At 38.6% G+C, this 12891-nt stretch overlaps 1 protein-coding gene across 1 annotated transcript in view; it reads right to left on the bottom strand.

Annotated features, from left to right (window-relative positions):
• Window positions 1–12891, bottom strand: part of pola1 (polymerase (DNA directed), alpha 1) — a 260671-nt gene that overhangs the window by 146828 nt on the left and 100952 nt on the right. Inside the window, exon 27 of the mRNA XM_020532950.2 lies at window positions 1373–1405. Coding sequence (XP_020388539.2) covers window positions 1373–1405 — 33 coding nt within the window. The remainder of the gene's footprint in view (window positions 1–1372; window positions 1406–12891) is intronic.

Raw genomic sequence — 12891 nt, 5'->3', positions numbered from 1 at the left:
TATTACACTTTGGACATTATAGAAAATGCAGGTGGTGCTGTTTCCATGTATCTGCTGCCCTTGTTCTTCAAGATGGAAGTCGTCATAGACTTGGGAGGTGCTTTGATGGGGAATATTTCATCACACTGTAACTACCATCAATCCAGTCTTTCCTATATTAACATATGTAGGACAAGCAGAATGAAGTTTTAGATCCCACTTTCTAACCCAATGCACAATTCTATTTCATTACAGTTAAGTCTATCAGTTGGAAGCCTCAGCAGCATTAAATTCTGGTTTCACAGGTTGTCCATGGACATTATGAAAATTCCATCAGCAAAGTTCTAAAGAGTGATGTTGATAGAAGAGTTTGTAAATGAGGAAGCAAAACATGTTCCAGGAATCAACAAATATGACAGGTTGGTCATGTTTCTGTCTTTTCATTGCAATTCAACTCGTGTGTAAGCGAATTAAAACTACTTATTTCCCTCTTCTTAACATCAACGGTCTGCACAAAACTTTCTATTCTTCCAAAGGTTATGTTTTCATTTTAGATGGAAAAAATCAAAACTTTATAGTCCAAATTAAACAGATTTATCTAAAGGACCTTTGGAATCGAAATACAAGTTCATTTGACTAAAAGCCCATGACCGTACTAAATCAACATATTCTTTTTTTGAGCTTTCTTCATATTAGTCATAACACAGTGGTCATTTTCAAACAATTGGCAATTTTACTTTTTCAAGGATTACCCAGATTATGTGCATATACTGATGTACACAGACTATGTACACACCCAGTGTATTCTTGTTTATGCAATGTGCGTAACTTTTTATTTAATTTGCTTTATTTTGTCTTGAATAAAGACCATAATAAGAATAAAAATTTTTTTAACAATTCCCATTAAATCATGTATCACCCTTTGTTTGCTCAGTAAAGTGACATGTCATTATTACAAAATACCTGTAAAATGGGGATTAGGAATTATATTCAGCAGGTTCCCACGTGTTACTGTTAGAATGGGAAAGGCAATCTGAGCAGGCTTTAATTTTTGGTTACTCAAAATAAACCAAAAATTAAAACCATTGCAAATCTGCTGCTAATAGCATACAAAAGAAAAGTGGTAAACACAGCATTAGCACAAAGCACTCAAAGGAGGCAGCTCCTAAGGGAGAAGTGCTTCTAGTCACAAGGTTCACATATGTGGGGAACAACACAATTTATCACATCCAACATATGAAAAACATTACTTTAATTAACACAAATCACTTATTCCTGATTAAACTCTTGAATATAAATGAGCTTTGTTGCTATTAGAAGTGGAGTTGAAAGCTCCTGATGCTTGTTCTGTTTAGTACCTTTACGTATACTAATAGTAATGTGGATAAATTACCTTCTGGACCATCTCTTTGGTATGCATGAGAATCTGAAATAAAAGAACAATATTGCATATGAATAACTTCCAAGCACTGGAATGAGGTACATGTCCCCTCGAGAAAAACACACAGGAACATATTGCTGACAGCACCAGGATGTAATTCACCCTTTCAGCTCAAGTGGGAAGCAACAAGTTCACATCTGAGTGAACTTGAATTTGTAGAAGTAAGCTAATTTGTTCCTAACTTTTGAATGAACAAACAAGCTGAATTATTCAAAGCAACATTTTTAAAAGTGAAGCCCATTGAAATTAAAATGAACTTGAGCCAATGCAGGTCCATAGCAGTAATATCGCAATGTTAACCTCCTGCAATGAAATGAGCTGTTGTTATATTTGCTAAATCATTAGCATTATGAGTATAGTGACAGAGTAACACAACATTTCTGCAGTTTGGACAATGCAACACAGCAACAGCTTATTTCCATACTATTGCTCTCAAACTCCTATTCTCATTTCAACTACGTTCTCAATTACAAGCTCCTTAAATAGAGGGACCCAAGATCAGTTGTTTGCTCGGTAAGCAACTTGAAACTGAGTAATGCAGAATAAATTTAATTTGTAGTTTGCACTGGGCTAACTGATATCGGGTTGGCAAACAGGAAAGGAAAGGGGAAGACAAGCCACAGCTCCTAAGCAGTACTGAATAATACACACTTAATAAACACTAAAGAATGAAAAATAAAACTGTTTGCAACTGCCTGATCACGGGTTCTAGAATCACCTGATCTTTCCTCGTGAAGGGTAAGATGGCGATACTCTCTACACAATGAGCTATTACTCATCTAAATGCCTCAAAATGATCTGGTAGCTCATTTTAAGAAAAGTCCATGAAGACTGTCATACACATGGCCACGATGAGTACAGGGAATAGAACGAGAGCGGAATACGGCTGTCCCACCTTCTTTACCATAGCACATTAAATGGCCTGATTAAGGGAGACTTCAATAGTCTTTTTGTTGGAGGCACAAGTGAAGATGGGAAAAGAAACAGACTGCACAAAACTGTCACAAAGGAGTGATTCTGAAAGCAAGCATGTAAAAGTCAGAGATTTTAAACTATGATGCTAAGTATTTGCAAACTTATCAAAAAATAGTTAGTTATACATTTTGTTCCGTTTCAAGTCACAATGCTGCAATATTAATGAAATTTGTTTTTGTCTCCAAAATGTACTTATGTTCATTTGTTTCTCATGTAATAGACATAACACAGAACCAACCATCTGACCATTAACATACATTTTTCAACCAGACAGCAGCAGTAGAAGTCAAATCAATGAATTGTTGAAAATGCTTTGATACAGATGAGGTATGGTTCAATGAATCACATAGAGACCAAATAAAAATCTAGTTCACAAACAATTCAAGTAGGAGTCTACAACATCATTCCTCATTTCTTTCTTTAAAAAAAAAAGAGAAACTCAGTGGTACAACAAATGGATTTATAAAATACTCCCCAAAGATTTGGTTGTATAGAGAAAGGCCACTGACAAGTACTGTTCAGAAAATGACGGGCAACCATTAATATAACACCTAGTGACAGACAAATCACTTCAAAGTGTCAAAAGCGAACAAACAGAATAGAGCTTCTAATTTAATTCTCATTAATTGCAGAGCCCACAGTGCTGAGATTAAACAACAACACCTGCAAGTCTTTGCCACTTATTAATTCCTTATGATATTTTAACATTGCTATTTCACAACACTAATTGGCCTGATAAACCCAACAAAATTCTGTTCAAAGAATGAGAAATGGTCCTGGATCTGTTAAGAACCAGTGTATTTGAAACAATGTTCCCCCTTTAATGTCAAACACATCAGGGAAGAGTTTAATAGGCAAATCTATGCAGTAATTCAACACTTATTACAAAATGCCAAAGTCATTTCCCTTCAGACTAATTGGCTGAGATGTAAGCATTATTGGACTGTAACTGCTTAAAAGCAATAATGAACTCCTCAATCCAAGTGTTGTCTGATTAGGAAAACCATAAATTAAGAGTCTTTTCTAAATAGATAATGTGGTTCAAGTGGAACTTGGGGGATTCCCAGCAATATATCTTTCAATTTCAACTTTAAAACCGGTGCTATAATGATATTTAGTTTGTTAGCTCAGCTATTCTTATTTTATTCTGAACTCTGAAGAAAGCTTCCATGCGTATTGGGAATAATTCAGCCTCTCTGGCTCCAATTACAACATTTAAACTGACAATGTGGATAAAAGCCCAAAACCAATAAAGCAAAACATTCTGTCTTGCTTCCTTTCCCAAACCATCTGTTTCTTTACATGATACATTGAACATATTTTACTGTGCAATTTGATGGTTGAATTACAATGTTGTGTTCATACAATGAGGAGGCTGCATCATCTATCACAGCACATAGGTAAGAGAATATGCAGTTTTCATTCAATCCCAACTGACATTTCAGACAGATACACCTTTGTAGTGAGTGCGGAGTATCGTCAAAAATACAGAAATGAAATGTGTGTGAAGTGCAGGAATACAGCATTAACAGGCCACAAATATGATCTCAGAACCTGTAGGAAACTGAGAAAATATTAAAGTTGATTAGTAGATGCAAAACAAGATGTTGGAGCTATTATCTTAAGCCACAAGAAAAAGCATGTTGAAAGTTAAACACAACCATATTTGCAGACTCTCACAAGATTGGTAGAAACTAGTTGGAATTAAAAACTTTTAGAAGACCATCCTAAACTTGAATTCAATTTTCCTCCCTGCAAGGTACACGTTACAAAGTTGATCTGTCCTGAATTAAATACAATAAATAGCTCAAATGCAATGCATTTAGCACCCAGAGTCAGATATTATAGGCTTGCAAGGCAAATGCCTCCACTTCAATATTATCAAACCTCAGATTCATTTATCATAGGCTTTATTTGGGTTGCATCATGCACCCTACGTACATGAATAATGGCAATTCTTTAAATGGCAAAGTAATTGCAACCCGATCAAATCAGAAATTTACTGTCAGATTAAAAACAAATATCAAACGGAGTTAACTTTTGAGACAAAGAATATTGTTTACTGTTGCATTTATTATCCTCTGCCAGGCTACATTAAATACAGTTTTCTTCCTCTGTATCCAATATTCTCTCTTTCCTGCTGCTCCCTGTCTTCTTCTAATTGTTTCCCCGGCCCCATGAAAAATGACCACCATTTGGCTTGTACAGTACCCTTAGCTTAGGCCCAGTTCATGACATTTCACACAGGAAAAAGTAGAAGTTCTGGAATTACAGAAGATGAAACACATTAGGACAGTTTAAAGTTTTAGGCAGGGAACGGCGGGATTAGAAAAAAGGTTTAGCTGTGAAGAGAGAAAAGTTTGAGTCATTTTCTTCTGAGCAGAGAAGGGTGAAGGGGACCTGATGGAGGTGTATAATATTTTGAGGGGCATGGACAGGGTGGATTGGAAGAAGTTGTTCTTCTTAGTTGAAGGGCCAGTAACAAAGGGGCATAATTTTAAGATGATGTGCAGGAGGTTTAGAGGGGATTTGGCTACTTTCCCTGAGTGGGTGGTGGGAATCTGGAATGCAATTCGTATGAGGATAGAGGCAGGAAATCTCAAATCTTTAAAAAGTACATGGATGACCACTTGAAATCTCATAACATTCAAGGACACAGGCCAAATGCTGGAAAATGGGAATACTGGAGACAAGCCAGTGCAGACTCAATGGGCCTAAGGGCTTCTTTTGTGTTCTACGATTCTCTGCAAGGGTTGTATGTAGTTGAATTCAAGGATACAAGTGCACAGGATTGCAGGTAGAACGAGGTTATCATTTAGCACCAAACCTCAGTAAAAGACCACAAGTTTGTGGTTTGTGTTCAGTTGTTTTTCCTCTCTTTTTCTTAAAAATAGCTCATTAGGTTTTACACTGATACTATTGGTAGAAAAAGAAAGAAAGTTACAACAAAGTGTTCATAATGGAGATTCTTCAAGTGTGAAAAGCAGGATTCCAGACTAACTTAGTTAATAACTGCTGTAAAATTTGACAGAGACAGAACATCAGCTGATATTTTGTAACTGCAGCATGTGAGAACTGCTTCACACCAAGATGTTCTACAGTGAACACATCTATCAGAAGATTTCGCATCTTGAGCAACTTCAGATCAGACTTGAAGAGTTGGAGTCCAAGCTGCAGACACTAAACCAAATTAAGAGGGGAAAAAAATTATCTAGACATTCCCCCCCCCCCCCCCACAGGAGGCAGTCACACCCCATAGTTTAGGTAAATCAGATTGGTCCATGATCAATAATTGGTAGGTGTGATTGTTGTGAGGCAGATCTTGAGGAGCTTGTCTCTGCAATTGTTCAAGTGTTACAAGATTCCTGCAAACTTTGTGGACAAGATGGGAACTGCAGGGTGGATGAATGAACTGATTGCAAAAGTTCCTAATGCTTTATGCCGGTCTTATTGCATGCAAGCAATCTATTTCATCACCTAGGAAATGGAGAATGATACTGATATCAGACAATCAGGAAAAAAACCCACTTCCAACCATAAGGTGGAAGAAAAGTTAAATAAAAGAAAAATACTACAGACGCTGGAAATCTGAAATAAAGACAGAATATGTTAGAGAAACTTAGCAGGTCTGGCAGCATGTGTGGAGACAGAAGCAGTGTTAACATTTCATGTCCAGTATCACCTTCTTCGGAATAGAAAGGAGTTGGAAAATTATCGACTCTAAATGTTAACTCCATTTCTCTCTGCACAGATGCCAGACCTGCTCAGTTTCTTCAGTATTTTGTTCTTTTTTAATGATGGAACATAGATAATTGATTAAGCAGAAGGTGATTGGGCACTAGTTACTACCTTGAAGAACTACTGCAGCACAATCCTGGGGCTGAGATGATTTACCATTTACCAACTACAACTAGCCCTCCTTTTGGCTAACTATGGCTCCAGATACTGGTGGTTTTCTCCCTGATTCTCACCAATTTTGATTCTGCATGGGCACCTTGACAAACTAGGTCATATTTTGTCTTGATGTCAAAGACAGTCACTCTCACCTCAACTCTGGAACTGAACATATTTTGTTTCTGTGCAGATCAATGTTGCAGTGAGGTCTGGAACCAAGTGTTTCGAACAGGACCTAAACTGAGCATCAGTGAGCAGGCTAACGATAAGTGCCAGTGGATAGCGTTATCAATGGCCATTCTCCATCACATTGCTGAGAACTCAGAGTAGACCAATGAGTTGGCAATTAGCCATAATGGATTTGCCCTGCTTCTTGTGGATCACATATGCCTGGGTAATTTTCCGCTGTGTCAGGTAGAGGTCAATGCTACAGCTGTACTGGAACTGCTTGAAGAAAGTCCTGACTGATTCTCGAGCACAAGCTTTCACTACTTCAGTGTGGATGTTGCCGCAATCTACGATGTTTGCTCAATTCTATGCATTAAGCCATTTCTTAACATGAGTGAACTGGACTGATGGAGTAGCAGCTTCTCTGGTGGTAGGAAACTGTGACGGATACCGAGATGGATCGTCCACTTGGTACTACTGGCTGGAGATCACTAGCTATGACGTTTGAACCGAGGTGCTTGTTAAAATTGGGAATGTTCACAGAAAATCCACATCCTAATTAATTGTCCTCTGCTCCACATCATTGTAAATGGCAGGACTGCAGAGATTTGATCTGATCTGTTCATTGTGGGACCACTCTGCTCTATCCATAACATGCTATTTCCACTGCTTAACATCAGTGTTCAGTTGCATTCACAATTCTTCAGACACTGAAGCAGTAACTACAGAGTAACTCATCTTCTGACTGCCCAAAGCTGGTCCGCTATCAACAAAGTACAAGTCAGGAGCGTGATAGAGTGCTCCCCATTTGGATGAGTGCAGCTCCAACAACACAAGAAGTTTGACACCATCCAGTACAAAGCAGATCGATTGAATGGCACCACATCCACAATCACCATCACTAAGACTCAGTAGCAGCAGTGTGTACCTTTTAAAAGATGCACACTGCAAACATTCACCAAAACCCTTTAGGCAGCACCTTCCAAAGCCACAAACATTTTAATCTAGAAAGTCAAAGGCAGCATCTACATGGAAACACCAACACCTTATCCTTCGAGTCATTCCCCATCCTGACTTGGAACGAGATCGCCGTTTCTTCACTGTTGTTGGGTTAAAATCTTGGGAATACCCTGGCAAATGGCATCGTGGGTGCACCTACAGCAAATGGTCTGTCTGCTGCAATACAAGATGGGAGCTCACCCCACCTACCTCCTCAAGGGCAGTGACTACATGCAGCAATTGTGTAGACAATATTTAGATTTGGGGTTGGGATGTTACTCGACAATTAATGGTCTCATTACAAAACTGCTGGGCAATAACATCTTCAGCGAGAATGTATCTAGCCCAAACGGTGGGTAGCAATCTGAGTAACATTGAGAAGCAGAGCTTGGGAACTGTGATTGGTTTCAACAGTATGAGGGGAGGATTGAAAGAAGTATCATATTGTTCAGAATAAACAAACCAGATTTAGCAATCTCAATGGTGCAAATGACTAAAAATTATTTTTCGGGGGTAAGTTTGAAGGCGTACCAGATATTCATTGCATGTTTTTTTTTTAAACTGACTACACAACATGACTAAGACATTGCTCAACACAGAGAAATATTGAAATTCATTCTTCTTTCCCCTCATTGTGAACTGTATTCTTTATTAGATATATAGATTTGTATTAAGGCAGTCTTTCTCATGGTAATTTTTACTTCCATTTGGCGCCAACAGATAAAATTTCAGGAGAGACTATTGGCAGGCCACGAAGCTATCATTGCCATGTCATCAGCCTCACCTTGCTTCTCCCCCTTCCTTATCTCAAGCATTAAATCAGATTTGCCAATTGTAAACAGCAGGGTTCAAACCTCAAATCTTGTTGGCCTCCACAGTTGAAATCTAGTCTGGGGCAGACTGATTGAGCGGTTAGGTAAATCATCAGTTCTATACCTGAAAAGGTTTGGCATACTGTCAGACAGACAGGAAAGTTCCATCCCCAACCAACTAAGAAATATAATTGCTTCTCACAACATTCAACCTTAATTAGAGCATATCTCTATTTACTATGCTGCAAGTTATGCTGTTAGACTGGATCTTAAGTGGACAGCTTCCAAATGGCTTGAAATAGCTGCCAAAATTGAGCGCTGGCTTCTCTACTCCATTATCATTTCTTATTGCAGTACCATTGGGAAAGTCAACTCAAGGAAGTGTTAAGGGGCAAAAGGATAAGCAGCTTTGCATCCCCATTGTCTTCTTATTTCAGTGAAGTGCAGAGGCAATTAACTACATGGGCATGAACATGCTTCAGTCTTTGAATTCTTTTAAAGTAGACCTCCCATTACAAGAACAAGTGGCAGTATCAAACATAACCCCAACTTTTACAGGCAGCTATGTCTAAGGCAGTGGAAGCTGACATAGGGATAGTTCCTGGCCAATTTCAATAAAATGAATATTTATTTTGAGAACCTTACCTTTAAAATTACAACATATTTATTCTTTACATAAAATTTAAATCTATGACATGTTTAAACTTTGAAAATGTCCCACGGCCTGTCACACAGGGGCAGGAACATGGATAAAAAGGAACAAATCAAAAGAGTTGGCAACAGAGGAGAATGGACTCAAGTGCCAACATACAACTTGGCGATAGGGTTGCTCTTTTATTTCTGCCTGTACAATCCAAACAGCAGTTATATGCAGTGAACAAGAGTGCAGGAAGAATGGATATATTAATTCAAGGTCATCTTGTCAACAGCAAGAGAAATGATTAAAACATACATCCTTTATCCATCTTGTTTTTTTCCATACTGCGTAGACATTTTCAAGAATTAACAAATCAGAGTACCAGAGTTTCATAGCGTCTGACAAGATAGTTCACTGTGGCTTCAATCTTTATTTGGGAATAGCACGAGTCAGTCAGTGCATCAAAATCACAAGAAATATTTGATTTAGACAGGATTGGATGCTGTGTGTAGTTCTATTCAAAGTGCTTGAAATACGAACATTTCTTTGACATTTTTCTCATACTCCTGGCCGTTACTTTGTAGTTCAATACATACAAAATAGTTTTTTTTTAAGTATATCCAGAGACAACAGATTGCAAGCAGTCTACAAACCGCTATAAATATTTTAACATTTAACTTCTCTAAACATTTGCAGTTCATACAAACAGTAGGCAACAAACTCAATACAAAGTAGTTTGAAGTCAGACGACATGGCACCAAAGAATGACCTTTAACAAGAAAGATTCTAACAGGTGGTTGGAGTCTAACATAAATAATTGCATTAACCTCTCACAGTAAAACCCAGAGCAATGAACGCACCATCTTTTCATCAGCAACTGACTGCCCACCACCTCCTGTGAGGGGCTGAAATTCTAGCCTGCTTCACTTCAGAAATGACAAGGTACTAATAGTCTTATGCCACACGCCTGCTATTTTAAGACTCATAACAATCTTCTCCGGGTACACGATTCAAATGACCTCATGCCATAAACATTCTTTTTAAGCCATACTGCGAGACTTGTAAGCATTTCTGACTAATTTGGAGGCAAATTATTATTTCACATGGCCTTGCATTCCAGGTTTCTGTGGCAAATATTTACTTTTTTTCAAATTATCACCTTCGGGTGGTCCTGCATTGATCAAGCTCTCTGCAACTCTGGAAGAAGACACGATTGCCCTTAATGGCTAATTAGATTTCCCAATAACACCCGTCATCTGGCTCTTAGTCACAGTTTTTGTTAACCTCTCACCCAAAACGAAACCAATGTTTTGACAAAGGAGACAGCTGTTCCCAAGGTTTCAACCTTCCCTTGAAAGACAATCACTTTGACCATGGCCAAAAATGCAATGAGGTGGTACAGGATGACAGGGACGATGGTATACCAAGCAATGTCACCAGTACTTGCAAGGGAATGCTGCAACTCAGTGTAATGTAAGGCAATTGCCTGCACCCCTCTCAACAGGAACATGAATGTACTGCTGCAAATGGCATTGCCACCGCAAAGCTTGCTGCTGACACCCCACACGGCAGACGAATCACACATTAGTCTCCTGCCAGCTGTAGGCAGCTGACAGTTGAACAAGGATCTCATTCTTCCCTCAGAACTCAACAAGCTTGAAAACGTGGAGTGGAAACTGGATGAATGCACACCTGATACAAGGTTTAGGATTCTAACAGGCTAGTTCAATTTGCCCCTACTGCACTGAAATAGGAGGTAAAGATTTATCATCAGGCACGTGGATCTTTGTGGAACAAGCCAGGAAACTTCTTACATCAAAATTAAAATTCATGCTCTCCTACAGCATTTTATAGAGAACATCAAAAATAGAGTTAAAACCATCAAATATAATTGAATTTTCAAGGCCTGACAAAAATACTTGTGGAGAATCATTTCTCCACAGCTTTGTATAAAACAGAGTCATGCACGTGAAGCAAGACTGGATACCCGTTCATTCTCACAGGGGTCATACATCGTTGGTAATGTTGATAAATTGCTGAAAACTCAGTCCTTCTAAAAGATGTAATGCAATCTTTAAACAAATGCAGACTGAAAAGGAATTTAATTTCCATTCAATCATGCCACCACACTGTCTACATACAACGGATTCACCTGCAGGGTGGTGAGTCTTGAACAACAAATATGTAGAGAACTGGGACTTCTTCATATTTAGTCGACCTGTTCTCCTCATCTGGAATACTGGTTTCTATTTAAACTACACAACACTTTTCTTACAAAGGAAACTACTCTATGCATCAGACACTTACATCCTTTAAAGAACTGAAAGGGTTCTGCAGGATGAATGACTTTGTACATAACACGTCAAAGCCATGCACAACAGGTGAAGTAAAACTGGCTACTTTCAGGACACAAGAGGACCATTAACTTGAATAGAGAAAAAAAAAAGAAACTTTATGTGGTGTGCACAGAAAACAAAGTCTCAGACACAGTAAAAGATGGAGACGAAATTGTGCCTATTGTGTTGCTGAACACTGAAAAGAACAGAACCTCATTGTTTCAGTGCAGGAATTCAGTCTATTTTGGTGGAGAACATCAAAAAAAGTAATTGGACGAGGAGAAACCATGTTGAGCCTGCTCTGCTATTCCAGATGATCATGACTGATCTTGGACTTACTTTCCTGCCCATTCCCAAAATCCTTTAATTCTCTGAGAGACCAGATCTGTCTGGCTTAGCCTTAAACATATTCGATGATGGAGCACCCACAACTCTCTGGAGAAGAGAATTCCAAAGATTCACAACTCAACGATCAGTCCCTTCTCCTGAAACTGTCTGCCTTTGTTCTAGATTCCCCAGACAGGTGAAACAGCAGCTCAGGGTCGACTCTGTCAACGCCTTTCGTAATCTTGAATGTTTCAGTGAGATCACTTCATATTCTGAATATGCACAGGGCATTATTGCACCTTCAAATTACAATGGGAGAGGGGATGGAACTTTCTTCAGTAGCTGTTTGCCAATGTTACCTGTGAATATATAGTAATTTCAAATCACAAATTTAGCTGTTTCTGCAATTAAGATTAATGCTCAAACAGTCCAAAGGAACTTGGGACTGATTTTCCCATTTAGGTTCACAAATTGATAAAAAAGGCACTATCAGTAATGTATGCACTTACACATCACTTTCATGGACAATTGCAAGCAGAATCCGCAGCAAATACGTGGAATGTGTGCACTGCATGTATAAATGTGCATTACACTGCAGCACTTAAAAAATAATACATCCTCAGAGGGTTTTGACCAGCTACCAATCCTCTGGAGGTTAAAAACACTTTGCTGGTTCTAGTTCAAGTTATTATGAAGCAATTAGAATAACACAACGGAACAGGATTAGGCTTGTTACAGAAACTTTGGTAACTTCCCCTCCCCCTTCCCACCACTGTCATCACCACCCCCCACCCCATCAAATCCATACCACTTTTAAATGTCACAATGTGCAAGATTATGAATGCAATTTAAATGTGGCAAGAAGCATATTTAACACAGCAGCAGGTGCCTATTTCCACACAATGTTCTGATGCTGACAGATGCAAGACTAAAATTAAAAAAGGCATCCAGTTAAAATATTTAATATTCAAAATAATTGACTCAGATTTCACCACTGAAAGATCTTCAATCTTGTACGGTATTCAACTGTTCTCCATGGACTAATTTAGCAATTAGCCTGATGCACAGTCAACGTGGAGAAATGAACTTGGCACCAGGGCTCGGGGAGTCGCTGGGTAATGCCTTTGTGTTGTGTCCATTTACATTTAGAGGGTCTAGAAACTGCTTGGGAATTCTTTTTAAAAATACTAAATCTATAACCCAACCAGTGTACAAGATCAACCTGGGACTTAATCTCGGCCACTAGAATTACACACAATCAGCAGATCAAGGTGATGTGAGGCAGAGTTGAGCGATGTTTTGGAAATGAAATAGGAGTTACGG

Source organism: Rhincodon typus, chromosome 11 (assembly GCF_021869965.1).
Source record: "Rhincodon typus isolate 14 chromosome 11, sRhiTyp1.1, whole genome shotgun sequence".
Classification (NCBI taxonomy): Eukaryota; Metazoa; Chordata; class Chondrichthyes; order Orectolobiformes; family Rhincodontidae; genus Rhincodon; species Rhincodon typus.
Note: the sequence above shows the minus strand (reverse complement) of the source record. Positions and strands in the feature narration are given on the sequence as shown.